General features: G+C 52.2%; 1 protein-coding gene across 1 annotated transcript in view; it reads left to right on the top strand.

Moving 5' to 3' along the window:
* The window catches only part of ZNF407 (zinc finger protein 407), a 258,043-nt gene that overhangs the window by 89,404 nt on the left and 145,206 nt on the right, over positions 1-23,433 (top strand). The window contains exon 3 of the mRNA XM_090285385.1: positions 16,082-16,156. Coding sequence (XP_090141511.1) covers positions 16,082-16,156 — 75 coding nt within the window. The remainder of the gene's footprint in view (positions 1-16,081; positions 16,157-23,433) is intronic.

Below are 23,433 nucleotides of genomic sequence, written 5' to 3'. Positions count from 1 at the left end.
GGCAGCTTTTCTCTGTGACAGGCCAGGATTTCTAGGTGTGCAGTGGTGTCCCCCCCCCCACCCCCCCTAATCAACACAGTGAGTGTGTAGGGCCTTGGGAAGCTATTTAAAAAAATATAGTCTTGGCAGAAAAATTTACCTGCCTATATTTACTATATTTTTTAGAATATTAAATTAAAACACTAATTATAGAATATTTGGAAATTAAAGAAAATCCTAAATAAAATTATAGCATAATCTTAGTGTACAGTGATAATTATGGTGAATTTTTAGTTGCATGTATAATTACTTATTTGCTAAGTTGTCTATTTTTTATGTATATATGTGACATAAAATTGAAAAGTTATTTTTCCAAATAGTATAGAATGATTCTATTTAGTTCTTGAACTAGAACATGATATATTCATATATTCTTTATTGTAGATTTCAAATATTACTTGTTTTCTGTTTTTTTATCTGAATAATAGGTTTAAATTAAGGACCTTCTAACTAAGTCAGTTGGTCATGAGTATAGTTTTATGCGTGATACAATTTTTCTTTCAATAAAACTAGCTATGTTTATAACGTTAAAAAATATCAATGAGTGTACATTTTTCTGACTGCGTTGCACAAAGGAAAATAACGACAATATTTCTTTCATAGAAATAGAGTACTAAGAGTTATTACAGCCATTTGTAGAAGTCTGGACGCCCGTCTCAGCGGGGTTCTGTGACAGTGTGACTTCTGATTTAAGGATGTCCGTTGAATTTACTGCTGTGCTTTTTACTCCTGGATTGAGCGGGAAATGTTGACTGACTTACCGCAGAGCACCAAGTGAAGAGAAGGGTATTTCTTTCTTTCGAGATAATTCGCGTCTTCCTTTATATCCATCCCTTTAAAAAGGTCGAGCATAGTTGGCATGCAGTGTTGTATCAGTTGCAGGTGTACAGCAGAGTGACTTGCCCTTTCTATACTTTATGAAGTGACCCCAACACCAGGCCTCGTAACCATCCGTTACCGTGCGAGCCATCCCAGCGCCACTGACAGTGTCCCCTGGCCTTTCCGCCCACCGCCCCGCCCCCTCCCCTCTGGCAGCCATCCGTCTGTGAGTCTGTTTTTGTTCCGTTTGTTCTTTGTTTTGATTTTTTAGATTCCACATTTAAGTGAAATCATATGGTATTTGTCTCTTTTAATATAAAAATCGAAGCATAAGTTAAATGTTCTGAATACTCACTGTTGTAACAGGTAACGATTTAGAACATCCTGTACCTAAGGATATGTATCTACAAATGCCATCATAGAATTGCATTGTTAATACTAGTGCTGTTATTATATTAAGGCTTTGGTGTTAGAAGTTTAAATGCCAAGTCCTCCTTTTGAAAACGGGTGTGGGAGTTGTTAAGGATGGCAGGGTATTTTCTTTTTTTAATAGAAGAGGCACAGTACTTCCTTTTTACTTTTGGATTCTGGACTTGAGCAGAATATTGAGTAAAAGTATGATGTATAGAATTGATTTTTGTCTCTTCTTCTGTTGCTGGTGTTTTACGCTAATTACTGCTTGAATCGCTATTATGTGCCTTTTATCCAAGCCCCCTGGTGGACCTCAGCTGCTCCTGCCTTCGAGCGCTTGGTCATCTTCCTCCGTGCGTTGTGTTGGGACAGGATTTGTGGACACCCTGCAGAGCCGTGGTCAAGTTCATGTCTCCCAGACAGAGGCCACTGGTTTGGGTTGGACTATACACTGCCTTTGGAATGGGAAGAAATCATTATTTCTGAAAGGCAGAAGAGGATTTTTAGATAGTGCTATTTAATAACACTTCAAATAGGGATGACTGATTTGTAGATATGTTCCCCATTGTTTGTGAATATATTTTTAATTCTTGAATAGTGGAATCCTTTACGGTTCTTATTTTTAGACTCATAGGCGGTGTTTATAGGGGAGAGATGAGAGCATGGACCAGAGCAGCGCACTACCCTGGAAACTGATAGATTTAACCCAGAGATGTTTGTGGCAGGAGAAAGTAGTTGGAAAAACCCCAACATGTAAGTGTGGCCAGTGATGGCAAAGATCCAAGCCAAGTGTCCCTTGACCACCACAATATGAGACCGTTTTTGAAAAGCGCAGAAATAAGATAACTAAACAATATATTATTATTTATAAAAATATTATCAAATATATTACTTATATTACTGAAGGGCATGGGCATATGTGGTGGAATGATACAGCCGAGTAAAGGAATGACAGAGGTATTCAGCATATAGTCACTTCACTGTGTTAGCCTTGAACTCCTCGGCCCCTAGAAGCCAGCACCCCGACTTCCCTAAAGGGAACCATTTGTACAGAATGCGTTCAGCACAGGGTGCAGAACAGCTGCCCGAGGGAAGGGCCTTGTGAGAAACCAGGGGGATTAGTTTCCCACGCGTGCTTGATTGGCGCGAAGTTAAATGTGACGGGGAACAACCCGTGAGGGCTGCGGGGCTGTTCCGTCTGTCTGTCTGCTGCTGTTGGTTTCGGAGCTTGGGCGCCGTAGCCTCTGAGCGCGGCGCTTAGGAGATTGCAGGAGAGGCGCGTGGGCTCACCCGGTGGGGCCGCGCAGGCTCTGCCTTGTCTGCGCAGCACGTGTGCGTCAGCTTCTTCGGAATCGGCCCTCCGTGCGGCGAAGCCAGAAGCGCCCAGGGTATCTCCTTGTGATCTTTTTTTTTTTAAACGGTTACTTTTTTATTTTATATTTATTTTATTTTATATATCTGTTTTTAGAGAGAGGGAAAAGGAGAAAGAGAGGGAGAGAAACATCACTGTGTGGTTGCCTCTCACTCGCGCCCCCAACTGGGGACCTGACGTGCAACGTAGTCATGTGCCCTGACTGGGAATCGAACCAGCAACACTTGGGTCTCAGGCCGACACTCAATCCACTGAGCCACAGCAGCCAGGGCTTCCTCGTGATCTTTTGATTATCCTTATTTAAACACTTTTTGGTTGATTTAAAAGATATGCCAGGGATATTAGTTTTTGCCCATTTATAATTTAATGACAAATATTTCTTAATAATGGCTTTGAAAATTCGATGTATTCAGGGAAGCTGTTCAAAGTGCTCCCCAGGAAGTTTTGTGTATAAAAGCGCCTGCGCGTGTTACCTCTCCCGCTGGGAGCCAGCGCCGGGCCGGAGAGGCGGCCCGAAGGCGGCCCAGCACTGGCCAGGGCTCCCTGCGGCCGCCTCTGCCGCCCGGAGCGCCGCTGCCCTGGACATTGGCCGGCAGCGGGCAGGCGACAGTGGGCCGCTCTGCTCTGAGGCGAGAGGGACCTAAAGCCACTTCATATGTTTGGATGCAACATGTATGTTTGCAGGTAGAACTTAAAAATCAATTTAATTGATATTTATTGGCTGCTGACATTGAAGATTTTGTCAAAAATTTGCCATCTGGAGTACTACTGAATAAATACCTAAATGTGCTGGCCTACAGCCTTGTAACAGCTTCTAGGCATTAGTAGATTAAAATGTGACTCGGTGGTTTTCGGATATTTAAAAAATATTAGTGTATGTGTATATGGGGGAATATGTTGAAATATTCTGATGCTGCAAGGAGTTTCTTTTCTTAGGTTAAACTTTTATTAGGCCTAAGTATGTTCAGAAATAATAATTATATTCAATAATTTTCACACAGTTGGTCCTTCTTTTCAAAGGCGCTAGGATTTTTAGTTACCTCAGCCCCCCGACCCGCTGTACCTCACTCGGGTGACTTCTGTGTCTTTGGCCGGGCGTCATCACAGAGCGGGGCAGGAGGCTCTTGCCGCCCATGACATCATCGTCCAGCAGCCTTCCTGCCACAGAGGGACACGGGGCAGGTCTGGTGTACAGTCCGCCGATGCACCGTTACGCGTTTTCTAAAATGGAGCGACATCAGAATCAGCTCACGGAGGTTTAGTTTAAAATTGTTTATTGATACAGACAAGATTCTCATTCTGCCTAAATTTTATCCCTTTTTTTCTTTCTTGAAAAGCTAAAGGAAAGCTAATGTTCTTATGGCTTTCACTCCGTAGAAGATGAGGAGCGTTTTAATTTTATGCAATAACCATGAACAGCGTGTGAGGTTTTCTGTAACGATGGGCACCTTCCCCGTCGTGGCGGCGTCCTGCGGCCTCGACACGCAGCGAGGAGGCAGGGGCGTTACCGGCGTGAGGACTCCGTGGCATTTGTGCCTGTCGTGGGCCCTGGGGCGCAGAAGGACCGAGCGCCGCCCAGTCGCTGCGGCCCGAGCTGACAGCAGCCGCGTGTCACTGTGCATAGCTGCCGCGTGGCTCTGGAAGTGCCCCCGGAAGCCGGCCCGCGCCGCGCGGCCCGAGATGAGGCTCCGTGGGTGCTGACCATAAAAAGTTCATCAAAGTAATGAGGCGAGCAGCGCGCGCGGCGCTCTTGGGCAGAGATCGGCACCGAGGAGTGTGAACCGGCTCCAGCTGTGCCCATAAAACAGCAGGTGGCCGCCGTCATTAGGGTGGCAGATGAGGCAGGGGACTCACATGCGGCCCGTGGAGCTCTCATTAGTTAGCCAGCGCCACTGTACCGTGCAGAGTGGCTTCCATCGCAGCCGGTCGTGCTTTGCAACACGGGATGCGTGGCTGTGAGCGTCCGGGCTCCGCCTGCATGTCCTCTCGGCCGCTGGCCTGTCTGCCCCCCCGCCTCCCCCCGCCCACTGGCGCCCGCCCTCTCCCCCTCGCCTTCTCGCGGGAAGCCCCACTGGATCCACTCAGGTTGAGCAGGTCCCCGGTAGCCCAGCAGGCTATTTGAATGTTTACCAACAACGATCCATTTTGCCCAAGTGCTGCCTTTATTACTTGGTATGAGGGGCGGTTTGCTTTGTAAATGATGATACGACTGAGATCCCTTCCTCTTGGATTTCATAGCGAACCTGCAGGGAAAAAAATCAGAAGAAACAGAGCCGAGATGTGTGGAGCACTTCCATGGATTTATTGTTTCAAGTGCTGCACTGCAAACCTCAGGGTTTTTTTTTTTGGAGTAATTTCAGTTTTGAGGCAAAGCATAGTGTCGTTTTCATAATAAGTGAGTCTGTGACCATTTAGCAGGCCGTAGGCTTGAAAGTATCATAGCCCCAAGTCTCAATATCTTATTTGGGGAGTAAAACTCCAAATAATAAAAACTGTTTTTTCCCTTTAATTATGCAGGGAAAGGAAATTAAATTAGTATGAGAATAAGAAATTGGAGTAACAAAGCATCTTATTGCCAGCCATAAAAACTAGACAAGTATGAGATCCTGTCACCTTTCTTTTGCAATTTTCTAAAGCAAAAACGTCCAGAATTTGTCAAGCAAGGTAAAATAAGTGTTGATATGTATTCAACTCTGTATGTACTCATTGAGGGAGAAACGCAACGGAGTGGAAGATGGGACTCTGGTTTTGTGGCATATCTGTTACCCTATACTTGTTAGATTTTTAAAATCTATCTTTTAGGGTTTTTTAAAATTTATGAGTCAATTTTCACAGTGTGCTTGGTGTCTCCGTTACCCCTAACTGGCCATTGGGGGCCTGTTTGCGCTGCCTCCTCTTGATGTGTCTGTCGTGTGGGGTGTTCTTAAATTGCTGGCACAGTAAGGGAGCCCAGGCCCCTGGGTCACCTTTAAAAATGTTTTTCCCAAAGTGCTGGTCCCTTCTAGTGAAAAGCTGTGTTCGTGAAACCAAGATGTGGGTACTAGGTGCGGTCGCTGGTTTTGGCTCTCGGCCTTTTGGCTGAGACCAAGTATAAGTGTCTGTTCTTACCGGGCTTTGGAATTCCTTTTGGTGAACAGATTTATTTCTCATAGATTGTTGACTGCCTTCCATTTGTTTCTCTGTCGTTACTAAAAACAAAAACAAACACGTTGAGGTCTGGGTCAGGCCGCTGCCACTGTCCTTCAGGTGCTCGCCGCCAGGCCGCAGCCGCCTGTCCTCCCGACTGCCTTCTCCCCAGACCTCCTCCTCCCGGAGCCTCTGGCTTCCCCGGGGTAGTCACTCCTCTGACGCTCGTCCCCTCTTGGCTGGCTCTAACTGAGCGAGTTACAAGGGCGACATTGTTACGCATCCTATTTGAAATGATAGGGGATCAAAGAAAGAAGAAACAATCCTGACTTTATGATTATTTTAAGATTCCCAAGCATCTTTATTTTGGTCCGTCCACTTAGTTTATTTTATTATAAATCGTGTAGGAAAGTAATCCAACCAGAACTCCTATAGACACTTGAGCCTTTCTCTGGCCAAACAAAGTTGAGGGTGACATCAGCTCTCTCCCAGGGCACTGTGTGGCCTTGATGGGCACGCTGAATCCTTAAATAGAGGTGGCACTTTGTTCTGTGCAAGTTATTATTAAATGCATTCTGTTGTGTCCCAACTTTTTTGCATAGTTATACCTCAAGTTCCGATACCTAACTCTGTGTAAGCCTTGGTACGGGGCACAGATGACCCCTTACCTGCACCTGTCCCGGTCATGCCAAACGAGGCCCAAAGGAGTCTGTACTGGTTTGAAATCTCAGTTTTTAGCTCTTATAAATGGCTCAGTAAATGTTGGTTAAAAATACTGAACATGCGTGACTAGTTGGAGCTCCTTTCCACGTAAAGTGCAACGTGAACATTCTTGTTTACCAGATAATATTTTAAAAGCAATAAATTAAAAAGGCCCAACCCCCCCGCCCCCCCGCCCCGCAAAGGCTGTCGAGCCAGAAGTTCCTTCCCTGAGGTTTGGAAGTAGCGGGGTCGGGCCGCCCCTACTTCCTGCCCCCTGGCGAGTTCTGCGGCGGAGGGACCTCACCAGGAGCCTTTCTTCCCGGCTACCAGGTCGTTACGCTGCTGTGAGCAGCCGCCCGCTGGGGCCTGCGCGCTCCGCCATGTCCATCCAGGTCCCGCTCAGACGGGGTGCGCCCCACTCCCCCACTGGCACCTGGTTTTCATGTCACCGCGTTGTCAATTTACGTAAAATGGCACGGAAGAAATTTGAAGACAGATTTCATGTAAAAGCAGAAATCCCTTTTTCTGGTGGATTTATTTATTGATTGCTGTTTTATTCCTTCACATAAACACCTTCTTGTATTTTAGCTCCTGCACATTTAGTGAATAAAGACAACACCAGAATTATATGCTTGGATAGAAAGAGACTCTTAACTTATTAATAGTAACCCCTATGGAGACACACTGCATTTCATGCAGTGTTTAACTTCACTAGAGGCTTCTACATACTGTACATAGACCTTGTTTTCTCTGGCCGTTATTGTATTTAGTTCCTTATTCTTTGGAAATGAAGACTAGTGACATCATATGGCTGATAATCCCCGGGAAACATTTGCACCCTCTGGCCAAGACGGTTAGTTTCATGGGTAGTGAGTGTTCCCTCCTTGCCTAGGAGCCCCGGGGAGAAGGTCCCGTGAGCGGTGTGCTGGGCGGGTGAGGGCGTCAGAGGCCTGGGCGCCAGTGCAGGGCCCTGGTGTGGGGCTGGGCCCTCTGCCTCCCGTTCCGCGACGGGGCCCAGTCTCCAGCACCCCAGGAAAAGCAGGTGTCTGGGCCCAGGCACCCCAGGGAGCCCTGCCCACTTCCCGGCCTGTGACTCTCAGTCCCCGGGGATGCTGCCCCAGGCTGTGCTCAGTGCTGTTCCCCGGATAACAGCAAACAGTAGGAGAGGGTCCCACCATCGCTTTACCACCGTCAAAGGCATTGCGGGAGCTCCAGGGCCCGGGGCCCGGACGGAGCTCTGTGGCTGTGACCAGCGTCTTCTGGGTCACCCTCCCGTCCTTCCTCTCGGAGGGCGCCGATGACATCATTGGGTCTGCTCCCTCACCGGGGTGCCGTTTCCCTGCTCGTGGCCGCCCTCGTTCGGTCGTCTCTCAGTGATAACAGTTGGTTCCCAAGTTCACTGGCTTCCCCCCCGCGGTTTAGGCATCAGTAATTTCATTCTGTCATACGTGTGATTTTAGCCATCGAACCGGGGCCAGGTCTCCGTTATTAGAGCATAGGTCAGACCCTGGTTTTTGAATCTCAATTTCAGCGTTTTTTTACCACAGGATTGCCTGGGTTGTTTCTCAGCCTCAGAAGTAAAAGACGTTTCCACATTGGTTTCCTTACTTACTTTGGCAAGTGAGCTTTTAGTTAAAGAACAAACACAGCAGCCCCTGAAATAAGACTGGGCGCCTGAATTAGAATTTGCAAGATGGAGACCAGCAGAGAGACTCCGCCACCCAGGGCAGCCTGGGTTCCAGTCCCCGCCCGGCCTGCGCGTGCAGCCTGGGGACCCGCGTAGGCTGCCGAGGACGCTGCGAGGTCGTCTCCTGCGACGCACAACAAGCCCTGCCCCCCTGTGTGGGCGCGTTCCTTATTAAGGGTGCAGTTAACATGTGGAAGTCGGCACTGCACTATGACGGTCCCTGGGGTGTAACATTTACAGCTCTGACAATACCGATGGTTCCGTTTGTACAGGGCCCCTTGCTACGTGACAGTGGGAGTGTCATCCTTGAAACACGGGGGCCCTAGCTTGTGACTGTCTCCCTCCCTCTGTAGAGTGCAGGCAAGTGTGTGCGCGCGCGCGTGTTACCGTCGCGCGGCTCCTCACGGGGCTCCTTCTCGTGTCACCTGCAGCGAGCGCGCTGTGACCCCGGGGAGCTCGCCGGTGGATGTGGGTCTGGAATGCTTACTCGCAGGAGAGGCGTTCCTTCATGGGGATCTTTCAACACATGTAATAGCGTTTATTTCCGCGGAGAAGCAGAAAGAGTCAGGAAAATAATTACAATTTTAAATCATTCAGGGATTCTTGATATTCTTAACTGGAGATGCTAGTTTGTTGTGGAAGGAAGGGGCTTTCTGTAAAATTGCAAGGGTACCTTACACACGGAGCCGTGGCCCCTGGGTCAGGCTGTCACCCAGAGGGCGGCAGAAGTCCTAGAATCGTGTCATGAGACTGGGAAGCTGAGCGAGACATACCGTCTGCCTTTGAGCCGCAGACGTTTGGACTGCGCAGGCCCACGTCTCCGTGGGTTCTTTCCACTGCCTACCGCCTTGTTTTCTCTAGCTCATTATACGGTAAGAATATAGTATATGATGCATACAAAATACAGAGTATGGTTTTTAAACTTTATTTACTTATCTTAGAGAGAGGGGAAGAGAGGGAGAGAAACACCCATGTGCGAGAGAAACAGGTTGGCTGCCTCTCTTACACCCCCAACTGGGGACCTGGCCCACAACCCAGACAGGTGCCCTGACCAGGAATCGAACTGGCAACCCTTTGGTTCACAGGACAGTGCCCAGCCCACTGAGCCATGATGGTCAGGGTCCCACTTGTATTCACAGACTGTTTCTGTTATTTATCAGTAAGGCTTCTTGCCAACAGCGGGCTATTCGCAGCTAAGTTTTGGGGCAGACAGAAATAAACACCATGCGATCATTTAACAGAAGTAATTGTGCTTAGCCATGTAAAGATGCTGCTCATTATAACACCAACAGCCAGTCGAGTGAGATTGCATCGGTTTTATTATGTTAAAAAAATCAAGATAAAACCTCCTCGCGTAGACAGGGAAGTAAGGCTTCACAGGGAGAATGAGGGGGGCCACGCATGACGCGTTAAGAACATGGGAGCGCGGTTATTTACACGCACGGGGGAGTGGGGGCGGTGTGGTCTGGAGGTGGCCCTTGGTGAGGGACATCGCGGCTGCTCGGTTTGTTTTCAGGGGTCGCGGCTCAGAAAAGAAGGCGCCCAGGGGAGGCCGTGGGTGGAGAGCCAGCCTCCGGGAGGCTCCGCGCTGACACCCAGGAAAGGAGACCCCCGGGAGCAGAAGGGCGTCTGGGGACGGGAGGAGGGGCAGGCGCGGGGGCGGCCGGCGCCAGAAGCTGGTGGCAGCGGGTCCTGGCGGCGGCGCCAGGGCGGCCAGTCTACACCTTCCCCAGATGACACGCCGTCCATCCGCAGACCTTGACTCCGTGCCGCCTGAGGCTGCGTCACGGACGCTCTAGGACAGCGATGACAAGGTGCCACAGGAGGAGCGTTTTTACTGCTCGTTCTCAGACGCCTTGTTTCCCCCTCCTCAGCGCTGGCACAGTCCCTTTAGACACGTGTTCCCCTGGCCTGGATTTCAAACCCTGTGGTGTAGAGCCCGCCTGTTGTTCATCTGGGTCCCCTCGGCTCCCGCCTCGCCGCGTGCTGCGTGACTGGATGGGGACCGCGTGGGCCGTGTGACAGCGCGGGGTGAAAGAGCGCGTTCTTGTCGTCTCCTCCTTGTCCACACGGGGGATCCGTGGCTGCCCCCGCGGGGTAGCCTGGGGAGCGGAGGGGCGGTGCGACCTAAGACGGTCTGCAGGGTCACCGCGTGGCGGCGGCTGGCGCCAGGGTCCGACCTCCGCGCCGCGCGGCTGCAGAGCCTGCGCTGTCCCGTGTCGCGCCAGCAGCGCCACGCCTCTCTCCAGGCCCCGGGGGCGTTCTGTGCACGTGGGCTGAAGACGCGCTTCTCGGAGGTGTGGCCAGTTTGCTCCGACAGCGGCATCCGGTGGCCCAGGGCGTGCGCGGTCCCGGGGCTCTGCGCGCCTGCTCTTCCGGCCCAGCGCCGCCTGCGACACCCCGCCCCACCCCCCGGACGGTCTTCTGCGGCACGGTTGGCACGTGTGGGGAGCCCGGGTGGAACTTCGTGTTTTGGGCACGGCTCGGGGACCCTCAGGAGCGAGCCCTCGGCCTTTTCTCTGTGACCGCCAACTTGTGCTGAGTCGCCAGCACCGTCTGTCCGCCTTTCTGTGCCATTTCGTTCCTCCGGCACATCCTCGGCCGCTGGCCTGGACTCCGGGCCCGCAGGCCAGTGTACGCGCTGCGCTCCCCGCCTTCTTCAGAACCTCCTAGAAGCGTCTGCTGCTTGCCTTGTCTGCCTGCTGCCTCTTCCAGGAGCACCGGACACTGACGTCATTGTCACCCCGCTCCTGCCTGTTCCGTGGTGAGGCCTGGCCGCTGTCTAGTTGGGGTGTCTTGTGCTGCCTGGCGGACCCTTCCTTTCGGGTTTGCGTGGAACCGCGCGGCCGGGCGCTGCGCACCCTGTGAGTGCGGGTCCCTGCTCTGCCTGCCCACGCAGCGCGCGGCTCGAGGGGCCCCGGCCCGCGGGCTGGGATGGGACGTCGGGGCCGGGCTCCTTGAACCCCGGGGCCTAGGGTGGGCCCCCGCTAAAAGCGGCAGAGATTTACGTGATGCCCTGTGCAGACTTGGCTCTCGGGACCCGGAGAGCAGCCCCGTTAGGCAGGAGCAGTGGCCGCCGCCCCATGTCCTTCGCCGGGACGCCGCGGCACCTGCTGCAGGGAAGCCGTGTGAGCTTCCAGGGCGGCTTCCTGGTGGGCCGGGCGGCTTCCTGGTGGGCCGGGCGGCGGGGGTGGGGGCCCAGCGGCTTCTGTCCAGAGCCTGCTCCGCAGCCGGGTGCTGACCTCTCCTCCTTGACGCTGTCCCCCTACACCCACCTCGGGGGGTAGAAACAGGCATCTAACTTAAACGACTCAGAGCACGTGCCCCATCAAGGGCCACTGCCGTCCACGTGGATGGGCGGTCCTGTTGGAAGGGATGTCTCTGTCACCTCGTCGCCCCTTGAGTTTTCTGACGTCGTCTGACGTACATCACCTACTGCTTCCTTGGAGCTGCTTTGCGTGTCACTTATGGTGTCCCCTGATCCGGCCCAAAGGACCGAAGGCTTTGGAGCTGAGATCCTTAAACCGGTTTTTGCCCGATGTCACTGCATCGCGGCAGGACTTGGGAAACGGTGGTGTTGTCAGCCGCGGTTCAGCGAGGTGTCTGCCTTGCTCTCTTTGATCCTCACAAACCGCCCGGGGAGAGTTGCTGTCCTCACGTTTCGGGTGGGAAAACTGCCCCTCAGAGACTGTCCCCAGTTCCTCGAGTCCCGCAGGCAGAGCCGGGCAGGATGCTGCCTTCACACCGTCCGTCGTCCCGCGCTCGCCGTCCACACCTGTCCGTGCGCCGCTCCCGAGGGCGGAGGCCGCTGTGGCCAGCCCGCGTGGGCCAGTGGTCGGGGCGCTGCCCTGCCCCCTTAGCAGTGACAGGGACCGGCTGTTGCGTGGGACGTGTGTGGCGGTGCTGGGGAGGGGCTGGAGGGGGTGCTCTGTCGGTCACTCAGAAGAAGGGGACATTTTCATTATGGTCTCACGGGAAAGTGCTTTTAGACATTTTCTTTTAACTTCTGTGTCTAGATTTTGACGTCTTAAAGGCAAATACATTTATCCTTCCTGTCACCTGGCCTATGCTGACCTGACCATCAGAAATCTGCAGGCCTGCCTCTGAGGGACACCTGACCGTAGTGACATGAGGGAACCAAATACGCACGGAGCAGCCGTGGGGGGCTGCCTCCCGTGCTGCCCCGCCTCCCCCTCGGGCCCAGGACGCACACAGTGTGCGCACACCTGCCTGGGGTCCCCGCGGGGCTGGGGCCGGCCCAGGCCTGAGCGGGCCGCCAGCGGGTCGGGGCTCTCCCTGCGCCGGGCGTTCAGCTTCCCCGACGTCACAGGCCGGCGGCTAACCTCTCGGGACCCTCACGTAAACAGTCCCAGGCGAGGAACCCTCAGGAACGGAAGGAAGAGGTTTTGTCCTGGATTGAGACCGTGTAGGAGAAGTTATTTCTAACTGAGGAAGTAAGATGCGAAAGTTTGGTACTGAAGAGTAGAGCTCTGTAGTTGAGGTGTAAATGTTATTACGGGGCTGCTCTTTGACACCAAAAGCGATTTTAAGTGATGCTATTTCAGGCAATTATAGATACTTGGAAATCAATCATATTTAAGCAACACCGCTTTTTATTATTTCAAGGTGTTCCTCCAGAGTCCCGGGCACTCGCCAGATGCAGGGCCGCAGCGCATGTGCAGCCCGGGCCCTGCCCCCGGACCCGGACCGGCCGTGGCGCTCTCCCCCCAACCCACGGGGGCGTCCGGGTGGCTCCAATCACAACTGTGGATCGGGCATTTGCCCAGGTCTCTGCGGGCCCTTGTCCCAGCCACTGACATCTTTGCCAGATCACTGCTACACCCCTCCTTCTTCCCGCCCCCCCCTCTCTCTAATAGAGGAACCCATTAGAGCGGGAGTGCAACACGTGTCCGAGGCCCCGGGGCCCCGACGCCGCCTCCTCCCTCGGTGCAAGCCCGATGGCAGGCCCCCGAGGTCCCCTCAGTGGCCCGGCCCCGCCCGCCCCGCACGCCCCGAGTTTCCCAGGCTGAGGAGGGGCAGCGGCTCCCCGCCCAGGGCTCGGGCGCCCACCTGCGGGTTATGGCGCCCCGCTCCTGGCCGTGCGCAATCTCTTACTCCCAAGGCGCACCCCGGCGCCGCCCACGTGTGAGGGGGTCCCCTGCCGACCTCTGAGGCCTTCCCTCTATGTTTCCTCCCCCCACTTATCCCCGTTGAAGGCACCCTCGTTTCCCCTGCTGTTCTGGTCCGTGTCCCTGACTGGGCGTCCGCTTCACGAGGCAGGGACGTGGGTGGTTCTGTCACCCAGCCCCGCAGCGGCCTTGTGGGTAGTGCCGGTCCTGCCCAGGACCCGGCATGGCACGCGTGCAGGCGGCGCGGCGGGGGCCCGTGCAGGGGCGTGGCGGGCTGAGAGCCGCTGCGTCCTGTCCAGGAGCCGCAGGCCCTGGAGGAGCGCTCCGCGCAGCCCACGGGGTCTGGTGTCCCATCGCCCCGTGGAGCCCGCCCGCGCCGGGCAGGAGGGGCCTGGTGAGGAGCCCCGCGTCTCCACCCCGGGCTTTTGAGATCGGGGCGGTGTTTGTCTTCTCTCTCCTGGTATCTAGATCACAGGTTTTCCAAAGCTGGGGAGTGTGTTAAAAACCCGGAAGCAATACGGTGAGGCCGGCAGCGGAGGGCGGGGGACGTCCGGTGGCCACGGAGTGCGGGCCGAGCGCGTCCTCGGAGGCCGGGGCTTTGTTTTGCTGCGTCATGCCCGGCTGCATGCTCGTTCGCTGGGGTGACAGCGAGACTTCCAGGACTCGTACTTCGGGGAGACCAAGTTGGAGCAATTGACGCTTCTGTGGAATCGGGTTTTGGGTGAACATCGGGTTTGCATTCAACTGTGACTTGAGCGTGTTTTATTCAGTCGTATAGACCTTCCCGTAGCGCTGAAGGTTGGTGTTCCTCCGCGCGCTGCCCACTGTGCGGCGGGTTCTCGGCGGGAGCGCGCGCGCGCCGCGCTCGTAGCCGCGTCCCCCGGGTGCTTTCCTTCTGGTGCCCTGTGCCGTGGCGTGTGCGTGTCTCCTTCTGGTGCCCTGTGCCGTGGCACGCGCGTGTCTCCTTCTGGTGCCCTGTGCCGTGGCGTGTGCGTGTCTCCTTCTAGTGCCCTGTGCCGTGGCACGCGCGTGTCTCCTTCTGGTGCCCTGTGCCGTGGCGTGTGCGTGTCTCCGGTCTTAAACACTTTCATTAATAATTTTTCTTCTGAAAACTGCACTGCGGTTTCTTAGCTCAGGTCTCTTAAATTATACTTGGTCATGTAAATAAGCTGTGCGTTGCAGCTTTGGGACTTTAACCTTTGCTCTTTGCCATTAGCTTTATGTTTTTTTAATTATAGAAAATAGAGGACAGCAGGAAAGTTATGACTTGAATGGACTGTTGTTATTACTTTATTCTTTTTTAAAGAAATGAAAAATGTTATTTATTTTGTCCAAATCAAGCAGAAACAAATAGAGAATATTTTGTTTTGTTAATTTTGCTAAGCCTTTAATATCACCACAGTTTGATTTGTCATATGTAATAATTATTGTTTCATTTTAATGATGGATGGTGTGATCAGTTATTTATAGTTGTAAAGTGTGTATTGTCCATAGGTATTACATATTCTATGAAAAAGAATAAATTTATTTTCAGTGTATAGAAATGGATTATTTGAATAATGAAGTAAGTCATCGTCATTAAAAAAAAATACAAATGTATTATTTTAGCTACAAAACGAAGGTTCCGTAATATTGTATGAAAATAACCCAGACTGACAATACATGGAAAGAGAAGCAGTGACAGTTTTGGAAGCTGTTCCGGTCTTGGCCTCTGACACACGCCTCTTCCAGACGGCCGCAGCCCGTTGTGCAGACCCGTCCGGATGAATTCAGTGTTTAATGTTAAGAATCTTATAACATGCCAGTTTGATTTGTAGTCCTTCATATCATAGAATGCTAATTAAAATCATATTTTTGCATATGTCATGCCTTTCATGTACATATGCAAATAGATTCTGTTGCCTTTCAGCCATTAGTAATTAACTTTATGAAGGACAGCTGTAATGCATAATTAACAGGACCGTTCGCAAGCCCTTTTGCACTGAGAGATACAACAGTAAATTTTTATTTTAGTTTTTGCTCATGAAGAGAGCCATTTGAATCTGATGCTCCTGGAGGAGGTGTGAGTTGTCTTAAACAGCCACACGGCAGAATTAAATCAGCGTCGTCCCCCGTCAGCGGAGGAACGGCGGGCGCTCCATGGGCCGGCTGCGGGCGCCTGTCCGTGTGCACTTCCGTCAGCAGAACCGGGTTTCGTGAGCTGATGGTGTACAGGATAAGACAGCTTGTCAGGCAGCACTTTTCCTTCCATCTGCCGGCATCTTCCTGGCTCTTCGGTGCATTGTTTTCCCTGGGGCTGCGGATGCAGCCAACGTTCGCATCATCGTTAAAAACCTCAGCTTCAGATTATGACCCTGTTTTTAGGGAATCTTCATGAACGCTATTCACTTCGTCTTTTGTTGTCCCTTAATATTTAATGCAGTGACATTTTCTGAAATCACCTCGTGATTGAAGTGTGGGATCAGCCAGGGGCAGGGAATGTTACCCGCGGAGGGGTTGCTTCCTCTTGGCTGCCCTTGGACGGCGAAGACGGGGCCTACGGGGCTGCAGCCATCGTCCCGGTCACGTTGGTGTCCTCACCTCGGAGCACAGCCAGTTGGCTCTGTGCAGCGTGGCTGCTGGCGGCCAGGGGCTACGGCGCGTTGCACGTGCGTGCGACTTTCCGTGCGGCGAGGGGCCGCCGGGCGCGCGCGTGATGTTACACCTATGTACACGTACCTGTTTTTAAATCCTTCTTGTACATGATTCTAGCAGAGTCAGGTTTTAGTTCTGTAATTGCTGTTTTTTTTCTTTCAGGGTTGCTTTTGTAATGAAGAAGCACTTAAATACTCATCTACTAGGCAAACATGGAGTTGGCACCCCAAAAGAAAGGTAATTTCATTCATTTTTAAAACTTTAGCAGCATGTTTTCATTTCAGGGTTTGTGTAATAAGGTGACTTCTAGGGTTGCCAAGTCGGTGCACGTGGCTGGCACTTGTGGCGCTCTGTGTTGCTCGTCCCGGTGTCTGCCATTCTCCCACTGGAATGTACTGTCAGAGCAAGACCGGAAAGGGCGTGAGGGACTTTGAGTCTGTGAATTTGCAAAACAGCCTTGAAACAGTAGAAGAGCTAAATCAGAGGCACTGACCTCTGCAAATAACATGTGCTGGAGCTAAAATAAATACGTAAGACCAAGCTTTGCCTCTTCCCCTGCACTTTAATTTTGAGTTTCTAGAATAACATTTTTGAATTCTCGCTGTAGAATTAAACATTGCTGATATTAAGAAATAACATTTTTGTCATCCACCAAATAATACTACAGTTGCCATGTCATGAAAAACAACACTACAATTATTATGTCATCAACTGCCAGGCCCCCTTTGTTCTTGCTCCTGGTATCATAACGAGCTGCATCACACAGAGTTAGTCATATCAGAGGCACTGAAATGCGGCGGGGCCAGCGACCAGGTGAGCCAGGCTCCTTCCCAAGTTCCGATCTTTAACGCGGGCCGCTTGCTCAGACCCAGTGCAGGTCTCCCCCTTCCCTCAAAGCTGGGTTCTCAGCTTGCCTCAGATCCTCCAAGACGGTCTCGGGAACTCTAGATGCCCCGGGAACTGGTTTGTTTTAACATTGTTTTAAAATGTCAATAATCATGCAACTTCTGTCTTGCTATGGCCTAGGGCCTCTTCTACCATAATTTAAAATTTTAATTGCCTTTAAAAGTGTTTTAAAGCACTTAGAGTATTTTCCATGCTTACAAGGAGCTTGACTTGACTTTTCTGTTGGAGGCATGTTGTTTTTCCTCAGCATTTCCGTTTAGACCTGACTGCTGTGTCAAAGTATCGGGAGGCCACACATGTCTGCTTGTTACCTGTGGTTTCTTATTGTGTTCTTCGTGACATTATATTTGATTGGAACCAAAATGTATGTGTTGAACATGTCCTCGATATATTATTCTTGAAATTCAAAAAAATATCCATATTATTTGAATTATAATTTGTGACCTTTTATGTTGCCAGAGGTCAAAGCTATGTTTCGTAAGCATTTAAGAAAGTGGAAACGAAACATTTTTAATTACCACATTCTCATTGCTTTCACATGCATTACCTCAGTTAGTTATTCTGTGACCTTGTTAGTGTATTATTATTCTAGCTTTGCAGGTCTGAGGACTGTGATTCAGGAACGTAAGCTTTTTATTCAACATCTCCCAATGGATGTTAGAATTGTTGTTTTTCTGACTCCAACTCCAGTGCTCCTTCTTCTGCTAGTTATATTATCTCCCACTGAGGATCTTTACACAGGTACTTAAAGTGTTTTACTCATAAACAAACTTGAATGAAAACGTTCCAGATCAGGTCAGATCATTAATGAAACGAAAACATCTCCCCACTGTGTGGCTACTACACGTTGTGGACGCGAAGGCACCTCTTACTCTCTTACACGTGTGCCTGCCCTCCAGGCGCCTTCCGGGCAGCAGGCACTGAGTGCGGGTCACAGCGGAGCGTGGACCTCAGCTTCCCCTGTGCCCACCGGAGCGCTCCTGCTCGCTTCCCTGCTCAGTCCCTGGTGCACGAATGGTCTCAAGGGAGGCAGAACGGGCAGGTCCTTCTCCCCTTTCCTGCCTCATTGGCCTGATTTTCTCCCCAAACCAGGAAACGAATAGCAAATGGGCACGTACCCCCCACCTTCTGGGTTATTACCTTCTGAGTAGTCCAGGTCTGTCTAAACTAAGCAACTTGGAGTGAGTTGTTCCCCCCAAAATCCCTGAACTTCAGGACCCTTGCTTATGGCGCCGGCTTCCAGGGCCTTCCCTCACTTCCCCTCGTGCCAGGACCGCAGCAGCAGCAGCAGCAGCGCTGCCCGGCAGGCACCCAGAGCTGGGGGGACGGAAGTTCAGGAGCGAAGCCTGGCCCCGAGCAGGCCAGCGGGCTCCCTTCCTGCAGCCCCTCTGCCATCCCCACCCCCGGAGGGAGCCGGTGCGCGTCCCCGGCCTGAGGAAATAGAGGCCCCGCGTGTTGACCCTCATTTTGGGCAGAACTGTTCTCTGAGTCAAGCTAAACATTTTTTTTCTTACCTATTTAAAACATTAATGTCTTGGCTATAATTTTGCAAGCTTGCTATATTTTAATTCCTCCAGAACAGTATAATCAGTTTATTTTTTATGTTTTGAATTTGATTCTCGCCTTTTATGTATTGCACGTTATAGCAAATAGTAATAGAAGTTAGCTAAATAGGCTGTGACAATTGAATTAATAATGCATTTTGTTTGCAAGTATTTAGGCTTTGTGCTTTGACTGATATATGCAAAAATGGTAATTTATTACAAATCAATTCTTATTCTTACACTATCGTTTGATGAACCAATAATTTTTGTCAGCATGACTGTGATTAGCGACAGAAAACAAAATAATTTCAAATATGTTTTTTAACTCCATGAACAACGGAAGTGATGGCCTGTGTAAGAATGTACTGTTATGTTCCTTAATTTGCATGAACTTATTTCTAGGTGGTACATTGCCATGTTTCTGAAATCTTATACACTTAAGTGTAAATAACGAAAAAAGCCAAGTTCAATTCCCATTTTAAAATAAGAAGCTGCAGTTAATCCACAAGTTCACTCTAAGGCATTGTCCGTCTTAAGTAAGTAATTCTCTGTAACGCTCTTTGTAATGATACGATCGTCACGGCTCCAAGTGCGTTGACAGTGACCCGGAGAACGCGCTTCTGCAGCGTCCGCACAGCCGAAGCGACCCCAGTGAGGAGGACGCTGTGCCCACGTGAAGGCCCCGAGACCCGTGGGCTGTGAGTGCCTGCAGGACTGGGAGGGGGGCAGCGGCCCCTCAGCCTCCCACATCTGGTCCCTCAGGACAGGGCTGCACTGGCAGCATCTTGGGGGGCGGGGGGGAGGCCAAGAGGCCCCCTCGCCGCTTGGCCCGAGAAGGGGAGGTTTTTCCCAGATATTAGCGAGTGCGCAGACCAAAGCCTCCGCGTCTCCAACGCAGCGGCCCCCGGGGGGGGGTTGTGAAGGCCACGCGTCCTGCTGCCGCCGTGGCCGCGGGGTGTGTGCAGGGTCGGGGCCGACTGCTGCTTCTGTTCACCGGCACAAGTGTCCCCACCCCCGGCCTCCTCCAGGGGACCGCGCCCCGACGCCGCTGGCTTCTCACCTGCACCAGACATCGGGTCTGTGGCCGCCGTCTCTCTTCCTCGGGGCCTACCCTCTCCCTGAGCGGCGCAGCCTCTCCCGCACCGTGTCCTCCGTGCGGGGCAGCAGCCCGCCTGCCCACGGCCTGTCTCAGGCCCTGATCGCCATGAGCGTCCCGTGGGGCGTGGCAGTGGGGGCGGCTGCTGGCTCCCTCGGTCTCCTTTCTGTCCCTCTTTTTTCAGAGCGTCTCTATCTGTACGTAGAATTGAACGGAAGTATCACCGTTGCTTCCCCTTTTCCAGCTTGACGTAAGCCTCACCCCGTTCTTAAAGCACGAAGACCCAAAGGGCCTGGATGGGCGCGCAGTGGCTGCCAAAGCTTCGCCGGCCGCCCCCTGGGCTGGTCAGCAACTCGGTGGCTGTCAGACGGGAGGGACACGTAACGGAGCGGCCGAGTCCAGCGACACTGTACCCACAGCGTGACCTGCACGCCCGTTGTTGTCACTTGACTGTCCCTGTTACTGTTTTTTTTTTTTTTTATAAGTAGACACAAGGATTGAGTTTTTCTTTTTTCTTAATCTTTTTAAAAACATTTTATTTTATTTATCTGTTTTTAGAGAGAGAGAGGAAAGGAAAAAGAGAGGGAGAGAAACATCAATGTGTGGTTGCCTCTCACTCACGCCCCCAACTGGGGACCTGACGTGCAACCTAGTCACGTGCCCTGACTGGGAATCGAACCAGCGACACTTGGCTCGCAGGCCAACGCTCAATCCACTGAGCCACAGCAGCCAGGGCTTGACTGTCCCTTTTAAAGAAACGGTCTGCCCGTTAGAGGGTCAGCAGCCCCTCAGTGGTCGTTCTTGCGAAGGGCTATGAGCTGGTCCCCTTTGCCGCTGTGACGGGAAGCGGGTTCTCCCCGCGGGCCTGGCCCTCCTGTCATTCCTGGGGCGTGGGTCACACAGCGCTCAGCACTTCCTGTTCCCTGGCTTCCGGCTCCTGCTCCCCGGCACCCCCTCCTTAAGGGTCTTCCCGGTCCCTTCTCCCCCTACTCTGATGGTGGCTAGTCCTCATGTTTCCTTCCATGGGTGTCAAATTTGGGATATTTTTAGGATATTCTCTGCTTCAAAAATATTTACACAAGCAGTAACTCTCTTGAGCCAAAACAGGACCGACATATTAGTTCTTTCCATCCAGGTCGCTTGTTATTACTATCCGTTCCGGAGGACATGTGTATTGGTTTTGGAGGGGGAGGGGAGGGGGAGGGAGGGAGGGGAGAGGGAGGGGCGTTGCTGTGAGGGAGAAGCGTGCACCTGTTGCCTTGCGGGCCCTGAGGGGCGCGTGGGCTCGCAGGCGCTGCTCTCGGGTCCCCGCGTGCCCGGCGTGACCTCAGGCCCTGGGCTTGGGGGGCGGCGCAGGGTGAGGGGCTGAGCCCAGGGCTGCGCGTGTTCGGGAGAGCTCTCCATCGGGCCGTTCCATTAGGTGGAGAGTGGGAACGGTGAGGATGAGCCTGGGACTCGGGGTGGAATCAGGCTGGAAGGAGCCCTGAAGGCCACAGCGAGGACTTGGACTCGGGGCTGTCGGGGGAGCCAGAACAGTCGGGAACACTCGTGGAATCGCTCTTCTGCCCGCATGGACTTCAGACCCCGGGGGAGACGGGGCGGGGGGTGGCGTTTCCCAGGGCTCCCCGCCCTCCTCCCTGGCCAGCTGCCCGGGCCCTGCGTTCCCTCGGAACCTGTTCCACGCGCCTCCTCCCGAGGTCCTGTCGTAGAACTGGCGGCAGAGAAGCCCTTCCGTCACCGTCTGGCTTTAGACACGTTCTCTTGCAGCTCCGCCGTGCGCCTCCCACTTCTCTGCGCTGCGCCCCGCCTCCTGCCCGACGCGCCCGGGCCGTATCCGTCCCTCCTGGTCATCAGACCGGGTTCTTGTTTGACTCCAAGTCTCAGTTTGACGCCCCGACTTCTTGGTGTCCCTGTCTTGTTTACTCCATCTCTGATGGCTCTCGTTTTTCGTTATAGTCCTAGGGAGGACCTATAGAAGCTCCTCTAGCCCCCACTCTGCCTCCCAGCCGAGAACCTCAAAGGCTGTAACAGCACCGCGCCCACTAGCCTCTGTCCCCGCTCCTGGGTCGCTGAGCCGTGAGGATGAGCCGCACGCGCTCCCACTGATGATCCTTATTAAAACGATGCCTCGTTCTGCTGCCTTCTTCCATTCCTGAGTAAAAATAGATAAAATCGAGTTTTGTGGAGACGGCGAGCCGTTCTTGTCCTAGTGTGTGCGCTGCTGCGGCTCTTGCGTGTACAAGTACGTTGGCGCTGAGTGTGAGAAATCAATGTTTTAAGAAATTGTTTTTTGCTACATTTAGTCTAGTAATTCAATCAGATCTTTTAACTTCTTTGAAAGTCAATGACTGAGTGGCCCCACATAGGATGGATCAGCTGTGTTAAATGTTCAGAGTACAAGTGGTTTTCCCTGGCAGGCGTCTGGCATCTTTTTGACTATTCTCTTCTTTTATTTTACTTAAATTACTTTTAGAATGCTGGGGCTTATACATCTGGACCAGGACTGAAATGCGCCTTAAGCTCTTGTCTTTAATTCCTAGTCGGAGCCAGAATTAAAAAGAACAAAAGCCTGTATGTTCACTGCAGCCTTCAATTATGGTTAATTACCAACTTTATCCAGTTTTCATTATGCCTACTGACTTTCTGTGAGAGGTTCTTTATATTCATGATGTCTTGGTACTTGCTTATAAAAGTCCAAGATTAAGATTTTTCCTGAGGAATTTTCAGGAAACTTATAACCTTTCTGAAATAATTTGTATTATGTTGGAGCAGGGCAATTTGATCATTCATTTTAATATGAGAGAAACAGATGTTCTTACATTTACATTTCGTTATCTACAGAGCTCTAATAGGAAAAATCAAGGATTTACATAGGTTATTCTCTAAGATATTTTCCTGCCATTTTGGGGTCCTCGGGTCATTTGTGTAATAAATTGTGAGTTTAAAATAAAGGGCAAAATATGGTGCCTCTCTCACCCCCGGTACTCACAGGAGGAAGCAGGCAGACGGGGTGCCTTGCGAGAGGCAGTGGGTCTCAGCCTGTTAATCTCCAGACGAAATGACTGTCTCACAGGTGCGCTGACTCCCTACTCCTTCCTAAAGGACCATGACATTGGTTTGTATTTCCGAGGATATCAGCACCTCCTGTGGTTGAATCAGATGAATTCAACACTTAGTTAAAGACGGTCAAATATTGGTGATTTCGTACGGGTCTAACCCTACTTAGGACGGACTCTGGCATGTGATGTTGGGGAGGTGACCCATTGCTTTCCAGTTTCGTGGGTAATGATTTCCTGGACACAGTGGAGCATAAGCGCGCGCTAGACGTCGGGTCAAGGGGAGACGCGGGGCTCTCTGCTCGCCCCTGCTGCAGCTCCGTGCGTCCTGCTGGGCGCCGGGCCGCCAGCCTCCCGGGGCCTGGGCCGGCGTGGGCCCCCTACAAGGCCCAGAGTCTGCCCCTGCCTCCTGCGCCTGACCATCCATAATGTTGTTGGAATCCCGTGGACGTTCTGGTCTGGATCCGGCGTGCTCAGAGGCCCCGTGTCGGCGCCCGGCCTTCCAGTCTCGGCACAGCTCCGTGTGCTGTGCTGCGCTTGGCGACGGTGGCTCATGCCCCTGAGAAGGTGATGAGAGTCACAACAGTTCACACAGATAGACCCAGCTGCTGGAGGTGCTGAAGACGAGAAAAACGAATCAGAACGAAACCACTCCTAGCTGGTATTACAGAGTTGGGCTGAGTTAAACCCTGCGATGTACGTTCACAGCATCTTCTTGTTGAATGGACGAAGGGAAAAGACGGGGTGTCTGCTGGCCCAGCCGTAACCACAAGTTGTCTTTCACCCCGTCTGGTGCCCGCGGGCCTCTGGGGTGAGACCGCGGTTTCCCACGTTGAAATGGCTCGTGTCGGGTGCTCGGGGTGCAGCAGACACACCCGGGAGGGGAGTCCTTCAATTAGGCCGCCAGCTGCC

Source organism: Furipterus horrens, unplaced genomic scaffold (assembly GCF_987537825.1).
Source record: "Furipterus horrens unplaced genomic scaffold, mFurHor1.1.pri manual_scaffold_8, whole genome shotgun sequence".
Lineage (NCBI taxonomy): Eukaryota > Metazoa > Chordata > Mammalia > Chiroptera > Furipteridae > Furipterus > Furipterus horrens.
This window is presented reverse-complemented; position numbering and strand designations above follow the sequence as displayed.